The 22002-nt window shown below is 38.9% G+C and overlaps 1 protein-coding gene across 2 annotated transcripts in view; it reads right to left on the bottom strand.

The window, feature by feature from the left end:
* Positions 1-22002, bottom strand: part of LOC101342990 (myomesin-2) — a 68009-nt gene that overhangs the window by 26496 nt on the left and 19511 nt on the right. For both annotated transcript variants that reach the window (XM_023728313.1, XM_023728314.1), the window contains exons 7-16: positions 20508-20634; positions 18073-18251; positions 16538-16652; positions 14252-14408; positions 14053-14159; positions 11432-11476; positions 10729-10865; positions 4936-5080; positions 4764-4823; positions 2804-2871 (exon numbers count right to left, since the gene is read on the bottom strand). In XM_023728313.1, coding sequence (XP_023584081.1) covers positions 2804-2871; positions 4764-4823; positions 4936-5080; positions 10729-10865; positions 11432-11476; positions 14053-14159; positions 14252-14408; positions 16538-16652; positions 18073-18251; positions 20508-20634 — 1140 coding nt within the window. The remainder of the gene's footprint in view (positions 1-2803; positions 2872-4763; positions 4824-4935; positions 5081-10728; positions 10866-11431; positions 11477-14052; positions 14160-14251; positions 14409-16537; positions 16653-18072; positions 18252-20507; positions 20635-22002) is intronic.

Here is a 22002-nt window from a genome sequence, read left to right as displayed (position 1 = left end):
CCACCCCTAACTCAGACTTTCTACAAGTAGGGGCTCTCTAATCCTCCCCTGTGCTCTGTAAGAAATTTTTAACAGTTTTTCCTCTGTTTATGATTGAGATGTCTGTTATCTTAAACTTTTCTCTTTAAAAAAAATGGTTTTCTATAAGGTTATAATGTGACTGTATCTTTGCATAAAATTTCTCTCCAAATATTTTATGTAAGTAAAATAAAAAATAACTGTCAAATATTATTAAACACAAAATTATCTAGGAAAATGGTTTTACAGAATCTCAGGATTGACAGGGACCCCATATATGCAAATTAAGTGCATTAAATTGCAAAATACTCACATCTTTAGTAATATTTATTTTATTTCTCCAATAGCTGTATTTTAAGATTTATGAATGACTTTAGTGAGGGAACTTAAAATGTTTGCAATATTTATAGAAGGATATATACCATTAAAATGATATCAGAGCATATTTGGAGTCAGAATTCATATTTTTTCCTGCCAGCATTGTGAGTAGACATGCATGTAATATTGCAGGGTCAGAAAAAATAATCAGCCAAATATAACAGAGTCACCCAGCCTCGTTCTGGTCTCTAAAATAAGTGGCACCTGGAACATTTCCCTGAAGTTGATGATGACCTAATGAGCTGATTTTTTTTTTTTTTTACAGCTGGTATCTAAAGAGTTAAAGACATCTATCTTTTTGTATATGATAATCATTTAGGACAATTCCTATTTTCCCAACATAGAGTACGGTAAACAACCTACCCTTAATAATCTGATGAGGTTTTTTTCCCTTTAAATACCTATTACACGTGCTCCTCACTTACCCACTGTCTCATCCAACACTCTACGACTGCCTTTCACATTGTACGTCTGGCAGTAACGAATGTCGAGGCGCAGCATGAGAGGGTTAGGGTCACCCGGTGTGATGACTCTACAGTCCACTCATTTTCATCTCCTTCAAGGTGCTGCTTCATTACATACCCCCTCTTTCTCCTTTGTCTTCACTTGGTCTTCTGTCTCTTTCCCCTTAGCCTATAAACATGATTGAGTTTCATCCAGAAACGGAGAGAGAAACCCTTCCTCGACCCCTCTCTCTTCATTACTACCCAGCTACACAGCTTGAGAATGGAATGGGCTCAGTGCCCACTTCCTCACTTATCTTTTATTTCATCAGCCCACTGCAATTTCAATTATATCACTACCATACCACTAAATGGGGACAGGAACAGCCTTACAAATCTAATGGTGGTACTTTAGCCCTTCTTATTAAACTGCTCTGTAATATTTGACCCTTTGACATTCTCTACCCTCGTAATTGCTATCAGGCTGCTTGTTTTTGTGTCTCCTCCTACTTCTGCTTCTCCTTAATCATTCTAGAGCTTCCCTCCTGCTCTACTCTGATAATCTGATGTTTCCTAGAATTCTACAATTTTCTATTATTTTTCTGCCTCTAAATGCTGTTCTTTGGCAATGTGATCCACTTACATGATTTTTTACCACAAACGTATTCTTGAGAATTTATAAATCTGTATCTCCAAGCTTGACTTCTTTTCACTGAGTGCCAGGTTTATGGATCCAATTGCAAGGTGGTTATATCCTATTGCCAGTTCTATGAGCGTAACAAACTGTTTGCAAAACTGAATTTATCCTCAAAACCCCAAAAGGTGGTTATCACCCTATAGTGCTGATCTCAACTGGCAGCACACCACTACTCAGTCTACCAAGACAACAGTCTTCCAAGATATTTCCGTCTCGCTGATACCAAATTATCTACCAATGCCTGCAGTTTTAATTCCAAATATTTTTAAAATGTACCTCTTCTCTTCTATGCATATTACCCCTATCCTTGTTCAAGTTCTAGTCATCACTCAATGAGCCTATTGAAATACCTCCATTCCGGCCTTGGAGCCTCCAGCCTTACCCTCCAAAGAAAGGAGCCAGAAAGATCCTTCTCCTTCTTCCAACTCCGCAGTTGCTCTCCACTGTCTAAATCGCTGTCATGATTTGGAATGGCCTCCACATGTAGCCCCTACCTATCTTACCAGCCTCATAATTTACTCACTAATAATTTGCAATCTAGTCTCCCACACAGCTGTTTCAGAGTTCGGTTGCTTTATTCACCCTGTTGGGTCTTCCTAGAACAGTCTTTTCACCGTGATTCACCTGTGTAATTCTTACTCATCCTCCAATACTCAGCTCAGGAGTCATCACTTTATTGAAATTAGCTCTTTAATTTTCTCTCTTATTCATTAGACTGTAAGTAGTTTGAGGACAAATATAGGGCATCATCCATCTCTTTTTACCCCTAGCTTTTTATATAATGGCAGTCATATAGCAGGAGATCTCTAAATTAAATGTTTGGTGCCAAAAATACAGATTTATATATTTAGTAGTAATTAAAGCTTATCTATTACTGAATTGCTAAAATTTAAGAAGCATCGTATTACCAAAATATACTCTTTATTTCCTAATGAAATCATGAGCAGTATGAAAATTACCAGATGAATTTCATCAGTGCATGCTTTCTCAAAATTTCAGTGTCTAAAATTTTAAGGAAATATTTTTACAAAATACCTACTTAAATCTTCTTTTGTATTCCACAACACTGTAATCTTTTCATTAAGAGGCATTAAAAGTCTAAGTACGAAAAAATCCACAAGATTCAAACATTCTGTCAACTCATGCCTAATTCGAACACCAAGCATTTTGTCATAATAATATGATTTGACCACAGTTACTTTCCTGAAAAGTCTCTATTTATAGTCACAAGGATGATATTGTATTCTTGTTAGAACTGATTTCTCACCTTACACATAAGTCGAACATCACATTCTTCTGTAACATCCCAGTGCAGATACTCAGCAAAATGAGGACCTAAGGGGGTACGGGGAGATAGTAAAAAAGTAACCAAAAAAAGTTTAAAAAAATAAATAGATAGATATCTGAATGTACTTTTGGCAGAAGAATATAGCTGTGTAGTATGAAACCAAAATAATTAATTTTCAGCCCTCTGAAGTCCACATGTGTGTAAACTAATTCTCCACTGGACTCTGCATTTCCCACTAGGAACATACTGACTGATCTCTCCTTCTTGCTGACGTCTCGTATCTATTGCTCTTTAGAAGGAAGAATGTTGAAGCCATTACATTTTCTTTCTAACGGAATATTCAACAGCATAGGATATGAAAACTTTGAACAAGAAAAATTAATAGAGATAAGATGAAGCAGTTTAACTTAGCAATTTCCTAGACACATAATAACTTATTTATATAGCATTCAAATCAAAGGTGGTTTTATGAGTTTTTTCCAAAAATATCAATCATTTTTTAATTTAAAATAAATGTAGAAGCCACATACTAATAACAACACCGTTATCCCATTTGACAAAAAAATACACAGCAGATTTAAAAGTAATTAATTTCTCTTGCATAGTACATTCTACAAAGTTAGTAAAATTCATAATGTGGAAATGGGTAAAATAAACTACTCTTGACTATTAAAATAAAAACTAAAATAATAAAAAAAATGTCGATTTTATATTTTACAAACAGTATAATAAAATCTCATGTACAAAAAAATTGTTTAAATAAACCCTTAGATTATGTTTGAGATTCTAAAATGTGTCCTTTTTCCTTTGTATCTAGCTAATATTCATTTTTAAAAACAATGTAGTTTAAATACATTCCTTCAAAAGATTTAAATCATTTTAAGTGGAATAAACAAGTCCCTGGCAATTAGAATAACTTCTACTGCCCTCTCTACCCTTCAAAGTCTAATAAAGCCACAGCCCACCCACCCCCTGTTTTTTGTTTATTCTTTAATTCTCAAAATTGCTAACATCCATCTGGACGTTTAGGACAGAGGAACCCTTTGCTTATTTCTCAGTTGTAAAGTCTCTTGAACGTCCCTTTGGTAAGTGCTGAGTATCTGAATGTGCTCAGCACTGCAGAAGTGTTATGGATGCTACAAAAGACATAGAACAAGTAGCCTCAATCCTCAGGAGTTCAAAGTAATATTAAACTCCAAAATACACAGCTCCGACAAAGCACGGTACAAAGAAACAAGGAGCCAGTGGGGGTGCCTGCAGTCAGGGAAGGCTACAGGGAAAACTGAAGGACCACTTGGGACTTTGAATAGTGACTCGGTTTGAAAAGGTGGTCATAGGAGAGTTTGCCATAATGACAAGAGTACAGAAAGACAGGAATGGGCATGGTGAAAAGGAGAAAGTTAAAGAAATCAGTCTGATGCGTCCACAGCGTTGTACTGGGGCATGGTAGGAAATACAATTTGGTTAGCAGGGTAGGTTCAGATTATGGAGAGTCTGGGAAGTCATGGAGCATTGTCCAAATTTTTCTAGTAGGCTACATGTAGTTATTAAAGTTTTTTAAGCAAAAAAGCACCTAAAAGGAAAAAGTGCTTGGGAAGATTTGTCTCCCAGCAGAGTATTGAAAAGATTAATCAGTTACCAAGTCAGCCACAGAGCCTGGTAAGACGGATTATTTCTTTGACTAAGATAATAACGGGAAACATGAAAATCAAACAATAGATTCCAGGGGTTTTAAAGATAGAAACAAGAAAAAAAATACTGATGATTTGATGAAATATAAACCGTAAAGAACAGAAAAGTATCCAAATTTCTACAGCTAAGAAATGATCAAATTTCTTGACCATTTAAAATGGCATTATGTAGGATCTGCTTCAAACAAATATTCAAAACCCAAGTCTTTGTTTTATGCTAGTGGTGAAGGAGCAAGTCAGCTACTTACCTTGTTTCCTGAGAAATTCTTTTCTTTGCAATTCAGCCTCCTCTAGGACAGCCTTGAATGCTAAAGTCAATATTTAAAGAAAAAAGATATAAAGACTGTTTGGCTCTGTCTAGTCAGAAGAATATTTTTTGAATTATCTTTTATGAATATGAAAATATTCACTACAGCTTACCATCTCCAATGAGAACCAGAGAAGATTGACTTTTGGCTTTCCCATCATGAATCTGGACAGTGTAGGTACCTTCATTGTCAGTAGTGAATTTATCCATTACCATCTCAATAATGCCAGTTGATTTATCACATTTAATTCTGTGTTTCTGGAAGGCAATAAGGGAAATATAGAATTACACAGTGAAATTCTTTCTTCTCATTTTCTCTCTCAACGTTTAACAGCTGCATCAACCATTACATCTTAAGGTACTGCGGCACAAAAACACAAAATGAAGCTGTATCAACGAATCCTCTTGATGAACCAGAGAGAAAATAAGAGATACAAATTTTCCTTCACAGTTGTAAAGTCCTATTTCTGTGTGGGAGATACCAAAAGCCTAACCAGCTCAAGGCATATTCCCAGCAGAAACACTACACCGTTGTCACCCAAGAAAAAGCATCTAATGTAAGATAATTAAAGTACATCAAAGATAAAACAAAAAATAATACTCGTGAGGAATGTGCTTCTTAGTGCAATCAGGTACACGAGACCAAATGAGTAGCTCCTGTCCAGAGAGGCAAGATGAGAAGGCAGGATGGATGGGAACTGGGTGAACGAACACAAGAAACCCAGGGTGCAAAGGGGGAGTGTGCTGTCACATTGCAGGGTTGCAAATAACGTCACATAACAATATCTGTATAAATTTTTGTATGAGAGATTAACTTGAGCTGTAAACTTTCACCTAAAGCACAATAAAAAAAGGAAAGAAAAAAAATACATCGAAGAAAAGAAAAAGATATTGTTGATACTCTATCACAAGCTGATTTCAAAACCACACATGTATAGCAACAATAAAATGATCTTCACAACCGTTGTCACTTCTGCTCCCGAGGACCTGACAACCACAGCAGCGTAATTGCTGCTCGTGTTTCCATAGCGCAGGAGGGTATTGATGCAGCCTCAGACAGATCTTGTGATTTTTTATCACTCTTTGACTTCTAACAGGCTACAGATTGCAGAACATAATATGACGTGGTCTACGAAAGGTCTGGTTTACCTGCCTGTTCTATTCTTCGTAGAATATATTTTTCTATCCCAATGTCTTCCATTTCGGTGAACACACCATGCTTCCTTTCATTTCTGACCTCAGCACAGGTTTCCCACAACCTGGAAACCCTCTCCCCACCCTCAACGTAGTCGTTTTACATGAATTAGAGCCCCTATTCCCTCAAGATTAGTTCAAGGAAGACTTTCCTGATGCCCTTGGAATTAGCTTAGGTGCTCTTCCCCTGTGCAACTCCAGCCCCTGCCTTCCCTCCAGGAGCACTCAGCCCCCTGGATTAACCGTCTTCTTGCCAGCTGCTTCTCTTGGTAGAAAATGAGTCCTTGAGAGCAAGGACCATGTCTTATTCTTCTTTGCAACCTCACATAGAGCCTAGCAGAGTGCCTGGCAGGTAATAGATGGGAAATCAAGGCTGTCGAATTATTCACGAGACAGTTTACCTGTGGAAAGTTAGCTCATTTTGCTTTCTACCTCCGTCAGTCGGCTGTGATCTCCTGACACTACTGAGTAATGTTGAGCAAGGCTTTCTTCAGGGACATTCTTATTCCCTGCACGCTCCCACTGTCATTGCCTAGCACAAGTTTTGTGCTGGCCGTCGTTCACTCAGCCGCCAGCTATGTTCAAGACCAGAACTATGAGGAACACAAAGATGAAGTAGACTTGACCATGGACCTCAGGAGTTTACAGCCTAATGGGGGAGAAACTAAGGCAGGAAAGTAACTATAACACAAGGCAGAAAGTGACTTACGAGCTAGAGAGTCAGCGGAGGCTGGTCAGGGCACCAGAGCTTCCTTCTAGCTATAGAACCTGGGAAGCCTTCTTGTAAAAGTTCAGTTTTTCCTTTTCAGATCAAGCCTCAGATGAAACTGTGACGTTGTCCAAGTGTTTCCCTCCTCCAGTCATCTCTGCTTTTGTCACCTCCGTCCTTCAACATGCATCCGGCCCCCTCCTCGCCAACACCACCATGGTTGAGTAGGCCCAGGGCCCTGCAGTTCTTCTGTCTAGACTGCATTTTATATTAGAAACCGTTCCCAGTGCCACTCAGCTCATTCAAAACTCACCTCTTCTTCAAGAATCTGTTCTCCTCTCTCCTAATTTGTGATGACATAAAACATGCCAACATGCTTTATGGTTGCTTAAGGATTGTGTTTTTTCCATCCTTGGGCAATATAATATCTGAACCTAAACAGGGGCTTGCAGATATCACATCCAAATAAATGACTCTCTTAAATGCAGTGGTAATGCAGGAAAAGGATGACATATAGGACCTCAGACTCGGGGTTCTCTTCAGGAATACTACTCATGAAATCACAAGAGGACCGATCCCATTGGCCTTCACTTCCCCATCCCCAGATTTAACAATAGGGCAGTAACTTTCACTATTGTAATTTCCTGCAGGCGTTCATTCTATCTTTCAGAATGAGTCCAGCTGGAGTTTAAACAACTACTTCCAAACCTGAACTCTGATTTTACACATGAAAAGTAGGAAGCCCTTGGAGAAAGATGAGTGGTGAAGAAAGTAGAATAAAAATAATCATCTGTGCTGAGCAGCAAACAAAGCAGAATTACCCCAAGGAATCTCCATCAACTCCTTTGAAACTGTGCTCCTTTAACAACCCTTACCTTAAATGTTGCAATTAAAAATATTAAAAAGAATTTCTATCTGTAGGTAACTAATAGAGAATTTATAAGTTTACCCAGAAAAACAGTAATAGTTTTCTGATACATAATGTACATTTCTATCACAATACTCTTCTTTCTCTTTAAAGGCACATTTCCATTTTGACATTCTAAATGCCAGTATAGCAAGAGGGAGTTTAAAATATCAATATTAGCAAAATACCAACCCAGTTTAGAGTTCATCTCTAAGTTTATTTCACTCTGCTTCTTCTGCTGGACATTCAAAGCCTCTGATTTCTGAACCCATTCCTATTTATCCAACCATGTTTCCCAGGATTTCTCAAGCAAACAATTTCTCTCCAGTCAGCCCACCCTCTTCACTCCCTTGCACGTATTACATTTCCAGCTCTCTGTGTACACAGGTAGCATGAATACCTCATTCTCTTCATCTCCCCAGATTCTACCTTCTGAAGATCACTCCTTGAACTCTCTCCTAAAGACTTCAGCCTTTCAAATCTTGGCTTTCTCTGAGTTGTGACCGTCTTTACTGTTTCAGGAGTCCTAGTGGTACAGTGGTTGAACATCTGGCTGCTAACCAAAAGGTCAGCAGTTTGAATCCACCAGCCGTTCCTTGGAAACCCTGTGGGTCAGTTCCACTCTGTCCTATAGGGTTGCTATGAGTCAGAATAGACTCAACAACAGCAGGGTTACTGTTTCAACATATCCTTAATTCTATACTTTTTCTATCTCATTCTATAATTGAATTTGTGTTTCTTCAACTGCAGGATAAATTCCATGAATACAAGGTTTACTGTCTTACTTTTCTGTTCCTACTGGTTTGTTGTCTATGACAGATTATCAACAAAAGAGTTGCAAAATATACACTGTCGTCTGCTGGGAAAGGAAGATGAGTACCCAAGTGCCCAAAGGGTTAACCTTGGGGATTCAGATTCTGTTTAATCAAACATGACTTTCAGGTTTTAAGTGAATACAGAACTCCCCTTTCTAAGCTTTGAATCCCATTCTAGTAAACATGGAAAATTACTTTTAAATTAGAAACGCCAATATTATTTCAAATATAAATATAAATCACAACATGTATTTGCATAAGACCATTAGATAGTTTCTAAATGGAAGCTGGAAAAGGAAATTGGATGACTGAAATTCTAAAGACACATAGAAATGAATGGGAAAGTATGACCTCAGGTTGTTTTTTTAGGGAGAGAGTGATAATTTTAAGAAATGATAATCAATTACCGGAAGCACAATAGAGACACATTGTCTCCAACCATGGGGACTAAAATAGTCCTTGGAGGTAACGTAAGCAGGAACAGTTATATGGTGGCTGTAATGAATGTACCTTCCCCTTAGTCCTTGAATTTCTTTGTAGTTTTGAGTATTTACTTTTGAATATGGAGAGCAAAATTCAAGTTGATGAGAAAAATGAACTGCTCTTATTTGTATCACATTACGTTCACTTCAAACATCTATAAGTAGAGAACTACAGGAACTTACTCTAATTAGGTCTGAGAAATAAAAAGGCATGACACTCACCAACCAGATTCTTAACAATACAATAGCCTTTTCAATATTCTCAGCTACTGCACTGCAGGTTTTAGAAAATAATTAGGCTTCTTGCTATTGCCATCATGTAGCAAGATGAAGTTCAATGATTTTATGGGTGCCATAAATACTGGCTTTTATGTGACTCACACAAAATAGCATCCGTCTTCAAATGTAAAAAGTTACCTGTGGATTACTAATTAAGGAAGTCAGATAGTACTGCCATACTCCAGAAGGTTAGCCAGGAGGCAATGACATCAGTTTTTTAAAATAAGCTCCATACAGCAGGTAGGCAATGTTAATCAAAAGCTGTCTGCAAAAACAGTGCAACTATACTAAATGCCATTTCATTTTATAGCATGGTCTCTGTCCGAAGAAAATGTCTCCAATTGTCTTGATCTGGCAATGCTCTCCCATAGACAATATTTGTGCCATTGACTTTTTTGCAGGCAGAAAGAAACTATAAGCTTTCTACATATTAGCTAACACTTCCATTTGCACAATCCTTAAAGAAGTGTCATGATTCCCATGAGAAAGATTGACTGGATAAGTATAATCATATGAGCTTCTTTCATGCAAGATTTCTGCTTGATAGACATTCATTTAATTGACTAAGCTTTACCAAACACCTATCAGATAAAAGCACTGGGCTAAGAATGAAGAACGTGGTTAAGAGAAATGATATATCGTCAGCCCTCAAGGCACAAGTAATTTATACATTTCAAGCATTCGATAAATATTTGGGTAGTGAACAAATGAATGAGACATTTAGGACTTAGAAGGATAGATTGATGTACCAGTGACTCTACACGTTGGCTAATAAGGGCAAAGAAGACAAAGAAAGTAAAGATGGTGGAATTTGGCAGATTCTAACTCCACCACCGCACAGTAAAGAGAAGCCCCGTCAAACAGACTGTCCTCTAACTGGGTCCCCAAGTGCACTATCATCAGACAAGAAGATACGTGTCCAAACATCATCAGTGTCTTCTCACATATTACAAAGTCAAAATAGAGTACCCAGAAGTAGAACAAAGTGCCAAAGTGTTTGTATCGTGGCATAATATATATGTTTAACAATTCTGTTTCTCTCTTGGCCCTTGCCATGGCTAGGGAAGTTGCAGAAATTTACTTCCCAGACAATGTCTTCCATGGAAAGGCATTTATGGTAGGCTGGAAGAGGAGTACTGCTCGCAGCAGAGCAAAAACGTATGACTCCCAAACCACTAGTATAAGAATAAATGAACTGATTCATAAAGAATATTTTCCCCATGTAAACCTGAACCTTTTCATAAAACCAAGCTCCACATCCCGGAAACATAGGTTGTCGTTTTTTAATTCAAACAGACTGGGATTTAAAAGACCCCTGATCTCTTATCTAACCCAGACCAGATGTGTCAACATTACAAGAATCAACCATCTGTCATTTGTCTTGTCAACCTTCTACACCCCAATTTCTACAGCTCAAAAAGGGATGAAAACAAACAAGGAATATTGGCTTTAAGTAACTGACGAACCAAAGTAAAACTTGGCTCTCTCCAAAGGCAGAGATCATGCACACATGAACTTACCTCACTGTCAGAGACTTCTCTGTCATTAATAATAAATCTGTAGCTGGCATCTGGTGATAAGTGCTCAGCCTGCAGCCAGAAGCGAACCTGGCCCTTATCAAAAAGCTCATAAGCTAATTCTGATTTCAGAGGAATTGCTACAGGAAGAAAAGAAATCGCAAGTCAATAATGCATGAATTCTTGTGAGAAAGAGTAGCTGTGTGTTGTAGGAAAATACCAATCCTAGTTATTAAATTTTTTGAGAATGTGAAACCCAGAGTATTCAATTGGGTTATGAAACCTAAAAATAAACAATAAAACCCTAGTTAGCCTGTTGTTGCATTTAAAGCTTCATGCCGCGTGAGTTCTGCGTGTGTGCATGTACAATCTAGCTTCCTTTATGTATTCAATGATTGCAGACATATATATTCTTTCCGTATTCAGTATAATTCAATGACTGAAGATTAATTTGATAGACATCTCACTTGGATTAGGAACAGCTATACTAAACACGAAATTCAAAACACCCTCTAAGCAATAAAAGTCTCTACAAGCTATAATATAAACTAATATTTGTTTCAAATGAATAGGTTACAAGCCCGTAAGCTGGGGGATAAAATGAAGCCATCCTTTTCCCAAAGTTGTCCCTTCAAGAGCTCCATTCGTTAATGAGTAAGGCCCTGTCTGGTTTGCAATTGTACGGTCAGGGTTATGGCTTACTTACTGGGATTTTTTATTTCATTGCTCAGTGCCATCAAACGTTCAAGCTCTAAAAAAAAAAAAGAAAAAAGATTTTAATTGATTTTGACCTGTATATTGATAAATTTGTCAACAACAGCACAGACTCAATAATACCAAATATTTCGCATCCCCATACTCTTCTCTAATTTGAGGATGTGAAAGAAACATTAACTATAAGAGAAAAGGGTACCTAGGATAACTGCAAACTTTGAATACAATAGTCTCTTTAAAAAACTCGGCGTTGTCTACAACTAAAATCCTCACCATTTAATTTACACACTTACTATGGAAAAGTTTGGGATAAGTTAGGGCGGTGGTCTTGTTGGGTGTGGGAAGGTGGGGTGGAGGCATGTACATTCCTAGAATATAGAAAAACTTTACAGAGGAGAGATTGAAAGGTTCCATTTCCACATCTTCAAAATCCATAGGAGCTCTTCCCTAACATTGATCTACCTTCGATTTTGCTTGTGTTCTCCTGACTTTTGAAATATCCTCCTTCAGTACTAAAGAAAAAAGAAATGCACCTTATCCATTCAGAATCTCATGATGATGCATTAGCATGAGTGTAAAAACCAAAAAATGCTTTGCTCCTGGGAGTCCGGCAGCAGCAAGTTAAGAAAACTTAAAGGCTGTAAGCCCTTTCCTCTGTCTTTCCCTCCTTCCGTCCCTCTCTCACTCTTTTCCTCCTTCCCTCTTTCTCTCTCCTTTCCTTCCTTAACTTCCTTTCTTCTTTCTTAAAGTTATAATTCAAAACCAAGATGGCTGTCATGGGAAGTGTGTATGAACACGTTTACTTGAGGTAAAAACTGAAGTCAGGCTTTTCCTAGCAGAAAGTGAACTCAGTTTGGTTGATTGGTTTGACAGCAAGGGCTGACTTTCCCAGTTAGGTTTTATGGTGGACACTTCCATAAAGTGAATGAGCTAAATCTGCAGCTCCAGCGTTTTGCCTAAAATACATTTAAAGCCTATAGACAGTATGAAATATGCTGGAAATTTCCTCCTTTGAAACTATTTAAAATTAAAATTAAAAATATTATATGTCCGCTTAAAATGGTGCAAAGAAATACATAGCTTTTTAAAATCCTTTACGGCATTTTTTGTGAATAAAAGAATTGTCTGAAGACCTCTGAATTAGGGTCAGAGAAGGCAGCTTAAATAAGCATGCTGGTGGATTCCAGCTCCCTTCCTCTCTGGTCTATGAACAGTAAACCAAGGACTCCAGAAAGCAGACACTCTGCAGGGCCCCTCTGCTGTTCTCCTGCTGGTCCTGTTAAATTTGCATAATCATACCCAAATTTAACCAACATCGAAGCCAGACCTGCACTTGTGAAGTCATCAGAATGAGTCTCTGGCCATCTCCAACACTGGCTACCTGCCCCTCCTCCCTACCTCACCCCAGGCCCCCATCTTGTATCAGGTTTCCTCAGCACCAAACCCTCAGCACGGTGTCAACCAAGAAGCTGGTGGATAACTAGAGAATTTTCTTATAAAGCTTAACACACCTCACAGGGCTTTGCACTATAAGAGAGGACCCTCAACCACCAAAGAACCTTAATAAAGACCTAAAGAAACCCAGATCTGAGGATTCCAGCCAGTGCCTACACAGTTGGTTCCACATCACTGACTATTTATTTTAAAAACTCGTAAGACTGACCCTGACCTATGAGTAGAGTAGATAAGGGATAGACATGAATAAATGTAATCCCAGGTAGTAAAAAGAATCAGCTTTACAGAGTATTCTCATTTGCTTTTTGAACACAAATCTGTGAACCTCCCTAACAGAAACTATTGTTTTTATCTGGGTCATGCTAAACAGACTTTTCTCACTTCATTTGCTGTCTTCTATTTGTAAAAGATAAAGAGATTTTTACCATGGAAATTAAAAACTATTTCCAAAAAAAATTATGTTTTCTTTTATCATCCAGATTACTCAATGTCAAAAGGGGAGGGAGGGAATCTTCTTCCATCTGTGATCTCTCATTAAATTTTATGGACTTACTTGTTCTTATACTACTTTCTGCTTGCCAAACGGTGTTAAAAATCAACTTTAAAAGTACAAGGTTATATAAGCAATATGTTCTGGACTAGTGTTTTACTTGGCAGATTGAGAGTAAACTATAAACCAAAAACACGTTGCCATCGAGTCGATTCCAACTCATAGCGACCCTATACGACAGAGTAGAACTGTCCCATAAGGTTTCCAAGGAGCGCCTGGTGGATTCTAACTGCCAACCATTGGTTAGCAGCCGAAGCTCTTAACCACTGCACCACCAGGGCTCCAAACTATAGAGTCTGTTTAATTTCTAAACTAATTTTAGGCTTAATTATATAAATACTCCCCATTCCAAGCTTACTACAAACACACACCCTTTTTCCAAACAAATATGCCTTTTCTATATTCAGTAAAACCTGTGAAAGCCAGAACCTGTGTAAGGCAAAAAAAGTGGCAAGACTGCACCCTGTCAGAGGTGGAAAACTTGAAAAACCTGCAAAAACAAGGCAGTCCCGTTGAGTTCCGGATCTCACAGGTTTCACAGTATTAGTGTCAATCTTTCAGAGAGTTATAAAACCCAAAAAGACAAGCCTATGTCATATAGATATTACCTTTCTCATCCAAAACCAAACTGGAGGACACGCCATCCGTATCACTTACAGACACAGAATAAGTCCCTACATCCTTTTTATCTGGATTCTTAAAGTATAGTTTTGAACTAAAAAGGAAGAAGAGTAGGTAAAAGTTAATTACTTGTGTTTTTACGAGTTTCTAAAAGTTTACGATTGTCAGCTTCTATGTATGACTTACTGATCTCCAACGGTGTCAATATTAAACTTCTCAGAATCTGCAATCTCCTCGTAGGATTTACACCAAGTAAAGTGAGATGCATCTGTCATTTCTTGGCAGTCAAAACTTAAGTAGATATTGCCTCCTTCGTCTACGCCGGCACTGATTTCCTTCGTGCCTGCATAGCAAGAATATAATTTGAACGTCTTAGGAACACAGTGTTCTTTGATTCTTTTTTTGGAGATAGGTTGGCAGAGGCTGAGAGCTTAATTTACGCCAAATCATCAGTTTTTACTTAATGTCCACCTAGGACTGATCCACAGAATAACGAAAGAGCAAAATACTTTAGGAAGTAGGCTGATGTTAGAGTAGGTAGTTTTTGTTTGTTTGTTTGTTTTTTAAGTCATCACATCATTTTCTATTCCCATTTCTACATCAAATACCACTGTAGGAAACATTTGGTGGCTGCCTATCCAGGCCATAAAGATTCCTCTTCTCTCTGAGATCTAACCCTTCTTGCCCTCTCATAGAGCTGGGTCCCTAACAGTTATGTGTATACTACTTGATTGCATCCATACACAAGTTTCTTTCTCCACATTTTTTGGGGGGAGGGAGTTGTTTGTTTGTTAGGTTTTGACCAAGGTGGACATCTGGTCCAATATGGGCCAGTCAGATTCTACTTTATGGATGAGACACAGCTCAGCCTCTGTCAGTCAATGGAACTGAGGCCATAAAAATGCGGTTTTATCAAAGATTCTATAGCAGAATCCTGAGAAAAAGGTGGAAAATGCAGAACAGAATTTCAAATTCTCGTAGACTCCAGACTTCTGGAGCCATGGAGGCTGGATGACTCCCTGAAACTATTGCCCTGAGATAATCTTTGTGTGTGTGTGTGTATGTGCTTTAGATGAAAGTTCCAGCACAAATTAGTTTCTCATTCAAAAATTTATACACAAATTGTTTCGTGACTTTGGTTGCAATCTCTGCAATGTGTCAGCACTCTTGCCCTTTCTATCCCAGGTTCCCTGTGTCCACTTGTCCAGTTTTTCTGTCCCTTCTTGCCTTCTCATCTTTGTTTTGGGGCAGGCATTGCCCATTTGGTCTCACATACTTGACTGAACTAAGAAGCACGTTCCTCACGTGTGTTATTGTGTTTCATAGGCCTGTCTAATTTTTGGCTGAAAGGTGGACTTCAGGAGTGGCTTCAGTTCTGAGTCAGTAGGGTGTCCGGAGGCCATAGTCTCAGGGGTTCTTCCAGTCTCTGTGAGACCAGTAAGTCTGGTCTTTTTTTGTGAATTTGAATTTTCTTCTACATTTTTCTCCCACTCTTTCCAGCACCCTCTTTTGTGATCCCTGTCAGAGCAGTTGGCAGTCCTGAGATAATCTTTAAACCTTAAACCAAAAATATCCCAGAAGTCTTCCTAAAACTAAACAATAGTTTAGCTTAACTAGTAATGAATGTCTGCCTTGAGCACTGTGCTCTTTAAAAACAATCTATATGGGATCAAACTGACAACAACAACTCGAAAAACTAGATAGGAAACTTAGGGGGCAGTGAGTTCATGTTAACGAGGGAAGAACAACTCACAAAAGGAGGGTGAGAATGATTGCACGACTCGAAGTATGTAATCAATGCCACTGAACTGTACATGGAGAAACTGTTGAACTGGTGAATGTTGTGCTGAGTATGTTCTCAACAACAATCAAAATAAAATATTTAAAATAAATGATTCAAAAAGTTAAAAAAAATGGATGCTTTAGGGTCACCAAGAATATGGAGAAGCAGAGAAAGCCAGGTGACAAACTACACAACAAAAAGCAAACACCCAGAGAAGGAGAAAAAAGGTGTCACCTGTACAGAAAGAAACATCGTTTCACAGTTTCCGGTTCCATCATTTTCTGAGACCCAAGGGCACACCTTTTCCGTGTATCCTGTGAGTTTGCCTACAGCCTTTACAAGCACTTCCCCTTTGACGGTAGCTTCTAGTGGGTTTCTATTACTTGCAACCAAGAAGATTACCAACAGCTTTATAATTTGCTGATCAAAACTTAGCCATTATATAAAAGATCACCTTTATTTCTGTGTAGGATTTCACTGCTCCAAAGAAGAACACCTGCCAACTATGCAAGATGTTCCAGTGTGCTCTACTCCTAACCTGGGCACGTTCTATGCAGAGCCAATCCAAATCCTTCTAAAAACAGGATAGGATATTCCTTCATCCGTACATACATTGCATGAATACCCTACTAAATTACTGCAGTTCAAAACATGTTGCTATCTTTAAGGGCTGACAGGTAAGATCTCACCTGGTCTTGCCTCTACCAGCACGGGTTCAGAGGTGTCCGAGGGCTTCCCCACTCCACTTGTGTTCACTGCGCGGACTCTGAAGACATAGGTTTTTCCCTGTTGCAGGTCACAGACCTTAAGGTGGCAGAGAAAAAGCCACAGGTGTATATATAAAATAAAGATGATTTTCTTCTTTTTCACATTTTATTATGAACATGTCTTCTTTTTAAAGTAACGTATTTCTAGTTGGAAAATCTATGCATACTAGCAAGGAAAAAAGAGATTAGCTATCACTCATGATCTCACTTTCAAAGAATAAGAATTTGCTAAAATTTTGGTTTATTCTCTTTCATTCTTCTTTGCATATTTTAAAGCAGAAGTAAAATCATATTCAATAGTTTGTAATCTGGTGTTCATATTTAACATATATTCTATATGACTAAATACTATTTTAAATGTGATTTTTTTAAACTGTGCAAAATATTTCGTCATTTGGTCACATCAAAATTAAGTTAATCTCTTAAACAATCATAGATTTCATATAATATATTGTATAACAATATATATTTTAAATAAACTAAATTTCTAATTATTTTGGGAATATAGATTCTCAGAAACTTACTGATCCATTCAAAAGAAATAGACCTTGTTCCACATGTCTAATTAATTTCCAGAAGGTGGTTGTCTATTTACGCCTCTATCAATGTGTAACCATGTGCCTAACTCAAATGTAACTTTTCTTTAAGTAAGGGTGCATACTGCATTTCTATCTAAACTACACCAGAAGTCAAAGAAGAACACCTCCAGATCAAGGCAACTGGGCAAATTAGCCAGGGCATATGAGCCTACTGGGTCTAACAACAAATGTCACAGCTGGCCCAACAACTGGCAAATTGTAGGTGCTTAAAATAAAAGCATTTGGAGAAACAGGGAGTAAAACAATTTTCAAATTATAATTTTACCAAAGATATTAAAACTGTGTGTATACATACATAAATGTGTGTGTGTATATATATATATATATATACACACATATACGTATACGTGTGTGTATCAAATAGATTTTTATTGTACGATCACAGAAAACTAAGTAAATTAAATATGGGGCTTGAAGTGAAAGGACAAAATATAATGTTAATAATCCCTGTAGAAAGCACATACATATAGCCGATAGACCACCAAGCCTGAGAGCAGTACCATTAACAGTGGTTAGGCTGCAATATGGAAAGAAAAATGGACACAACTAGACAGTCCCCACAAGCCAATATGGTAACTGTACGAGCAGGAAAAAGGTGCCACTTCCTCATGATGTGTCATTGCCATCTGCTGGAAAGCTGTGATTGTTATATAAATCCACAGTGACTAGGGGGCGAACGGCACCCTCTTTGTACTGCTTCACCATCTGTAAGCGGCGCAACAGTGCTCCAACAGTAATAACCGAAGTTCAGAATATTTGCTTGAACAGGATCACCTTGGGACTCTGAGCTAGCCTGCCAAAAGAATCAAAAACACATTTCAACCAAAAGGAAATAAATAAATGAATGAGCACTATCACCTTCAAATAACGATTTGCAGTTGCCTTCTCGTTGACAGTGATCCATTCTTCCGCACCCAGTTCCTTTTGATCCACAAAATATCCAGAAACAGGACTGCTGCCAGAATACACTGGGGCTTTCCAGAGCATGACCAGCGATGAATCCCTGACCTCACAGAACGTCAAATCATAGGCGGGACCTGAAAAAGCAAATTCATTCTGTGTGCATATACACACACACGAATGCAGCAAAGGGAAGACCTCCTACCTGTAGTACCTGTCTTACACCACAGACATCCTTATTTATTCCTCATTAAATGTATACATCACCCTTTCCACAGGAGTGTTGATGAAGAGTGTTCAGCATGACACTGCTGAGTTGGGGAGGAGAGCTCAGCCTGAATGTTTCTGTAGCCTCTGCTGTAAGACATCCGGGTGATTATGGATAGACTTAGAATAATTCATGAGTTTACCTTACTCTCCAGGGATTAGCGGATGCGCCTCGCAGAGAGAAAATGTGTGAAGAACAGGAAAAAACGCTCATGTTGCTCCCCGCCCCTCCACAGGGCTAGAAACCTGTCAGTCATGGACAAATTATTCGGAGAACCTGACCACCTGGTCAGGCTAAACACACCTGGTCCACTATCATGTTAACCTCAGCTCTGCTTCCTACAAACATCCGAAGCAATTCTAAAGGTGTGTGCTACTGATTCCACAAATCCAGACTGGCTTTGAGCATTACAGGGAAAAGGTCCAGTGGCCCTAGCTCCATCTTAATTAGATCACACTCCTGCCTTTGAATGTTGCTGGGACATTTCTTACTAAGCCCTCAGAGAGGGTCTGGAAACTTCAACAGCCTTTTTATTTTTTTTTCCATTGGTTTATCTAAGGGGCAAAAACTAATTTCATTAAAACAAATGGCAAAAAGAAAAATGAAAGCAGTATCCAGCCACAAATTGAAAGACAGTCTGAATTTTGAGCTTTTCAGATTCAACTTTTAGGTTTTTTTTCCAAAACGTGAGCATACATGTATCATCCATCTGGTTGGATTCCTGACTGATTGGATGCAAAGAAACTGACAGCTGGTACTTGAGGGTTTGTGAAAATAATTAAAATGTATCTACCCCATTGCCGTCAAGTCCGTTCCAACTCATAGTGACCCTACAGGACACAGTAGAACTACTGGTGGATTCGAACTGCTGACCTTTATGTTAGCAGCTGAGCTCTTAACCACTGTGCCACAACCAAAAAAAAAAACCAAACCCGTTGCTATCGAGGCAATTCCGACTCATACAAACACTATAGGACAGAGTAGAACTGCCCCATAGGGTTTCCAAGGAGCAGCCGGTGGATTCTAACTGCTGACCTTTTGGTTAGCAGCCATAGCTCTTAACCAGTACACCACTAGGGTTTCCACTGTGCCACCAGGGCCCGTAAAAATGTGGAGTCCTAAATTAGTGCAGATTTGCAACAATTACACATTGTAGAAGTGGAGGCCCCAGGCTCACCAAGTGGTCTGGAGGACAACTTTAGCTAAAATGCAAAGGGGAATCCTAATTCCATGCTGTCTCAACTTTGGGTCTAGACGCCTATTACCCTTCTGCCTGGAACCTCTGTGTTCCCTCTCTGTTCCCTTGGAAGTGCTTCTCTCTTACCGTGGACTTCAGCCCTGTTACTCTATTCTTTCCCCTGTTTACTTGTCTATATGCTTCCCAGACTATTCTCTGAGGGCAGAACTGTGTCAGCCTTATTCACTATTAAACCCCAGTGCCTGGCACAATGGCAGTTAATGCCACAATGCATGTGTCATGGATTGAATTGTGTCCCCCAAAAATATGTGTCAACTTAGTTAGGCCATGATTGTGTGGTTGTCCTCCATTTTGTGATTTTCCTGTGTGTTACAAATCATAATCTCTGCCTGTGGTTAAAGAGGATTAGGGTGGGATGTAACACCTTTGCTCAGGTCACATCCCTGATCCAATGTAAAGGGAGTTTCCCTGGGGTGTGGCCAGCACCACCTTTTATCTTAAAAGAGATAAAAGGAAAAGGAAGCACGCAGAGAGTTGGGGACCTCATAGCACCAAGAAAGCAGCACCAGGAGCAGAGTGCATCCTTTGGACCTGGGGTTCCTCATGGAGAAGCTCCTAGTCCAGGGGAAGATTGATGACAAGGCTCTTTCTCCAGAAACAAGAAAAGAAAGGCTTCCCCTGGAGCCATGCCCTGAATTTGGACTTGTAGCCTACTAGACTGTGAGAGAGTTAATTTCTCTTTGTTGACACCATGCACTTGTGGTATTTCTGTTATGGCAGCACTAGATGACTAAGACAACATGTAAAATGTTGCTGTAAGAGGTTAGTCATGACGGAACTGCAGAAATCATGCCCCTTCTTTGACCGGCCCTCGTGTGTTAGAAAGGACGTACCCCTGGTAGTGAGTCCACTCAGGAAGCATCTTACCGGGCTCTGGCATGGTCCAAGCTTCACACTTGAAGTGCTCACTGGGGTCCGAAGGCTGCCCTATCCCAGCCAGGTTGACTGCAGCAATTTTGAATTCATATAACGAGCCTTCTGTCAAGCCCTCCACCTATTCAGATTTTTTTTTTAATTAATACGTGAAATAAAAGATGCCTAACATCCATAGAGGAAAGCAATATTCATGACTAATTTATAAAATGAAATACAATCTTGTCAGCATAGTAGACTAAATAACTTAAAGACGGCTATTTACACGCTTGTTCTAGGGCAGCCACTACATTAAACCTTACATATGTTACTTCATTCACCCCACGCAGTCCCCAATGATTTCACGACACAATGATTTCCTTTTGGTGGATAAGGAAACTGAGGTTCAGAGAGATGACATTCACAAAGAGCAGATGGAAGAGCAGAGATGTGAACTGAATCTGGTCTAAACCCCAGGTCCTTTCCCCTGAGCAGACCACCTACACCCTTTGGGTTCATGGCAAGAAGTCCTTGGACTGGAGACAGACAGGCAAACCTCCTTTCTAGTCTGGTGACCTACGTGTAACACTGGGGAAATGTGTCAACTTCTCTCACCACGCTCCTCTAGTCTGTAAAACAAGCGTGCTTGGTAGATTGTAGAGGTTTCCTAGGTTTCTATCGTCAATAGCCACGTTAGGGTTCTCTGGATATATCTGCCTGGGTTATAATACAAAAAACAAACAGAAAGTCTTCTGACCAAAATTGTTAGCCTTGACTCACAGTAGGGTTAGCGGGAACAAAAGTGACATCTAGATAAATACAGTCTCTAGGCAAAACGGAGACTTTCCAAAGCAAGGGTTTTTAAGGTTAAACTGATTTATCTTCTGAAAGACCAAATTCATTCTTTTGATTAAAGAAACTAGCATTCAGAAGGTATGTAGATATTTTTCTCCAGAATATATGACCTAGTAAAGAACATCTAGGCACAGTAAAGTAGCAGGGTTTGAACACGGGAAATATCAATACTGTCACACGAAATGTGAATTTTGAGGCAATACTATTATATTACAAAGCAGAATTCTGTATAAGACAAAAAGATTAGACCTTGTAAGACCCCTCCCCCAAAAGCCTCATTTTATAAATTAAGCAATTTATCTAAAAGAGACTTGTCACTCCATTGCGGTAATCGTTACTATTCATTGAGCACTGACTACATGCCAGATACTATGTTAAACACTTCTTCTCGTTTCTAAAAAAAAAAAAAAAACCTGCAAGGTGAATATTAAACACATTTTTCAAATAAGGAATCAAAGACTCAGAGAGGTTCAACAGAAAACCTAACGTCTGCTAAGAGTTTGAGTATGGATTTGATTCCAGATGTTCATTACTCCAAATCAGTGTTCTTTCTACTCTTTCCACCATGACACAATGTGTACTTACGCAAGTGACTTACTTGGAGGCTTGATATACGTTCATTTCTAGAAAAAAGGCTGATAACTGGCAGGGAGAC

Source organism: Trichechus manatus, unplaced genomic scaffold (genome assembly GCF_000243295.1).
Source record: "Trichechus manatus latirostris isolate Lorelei unplaced genomic scaffold, TriManLat1.0 scaffold00023, whole genome shotgun sequence".
In the NCBI taxonomy this organism is placed as follows: Eukaryota; Metazoa; Chordata; class Mammalia; order Sirenia; family Trichechidae; genus Trichechus; species Trichechus manatus.
The sequence above is the reverse complement of the archived record's forward strand: the minus strand, read 5'-3'. Positions and strand labels throughout refer to the sequence as shown.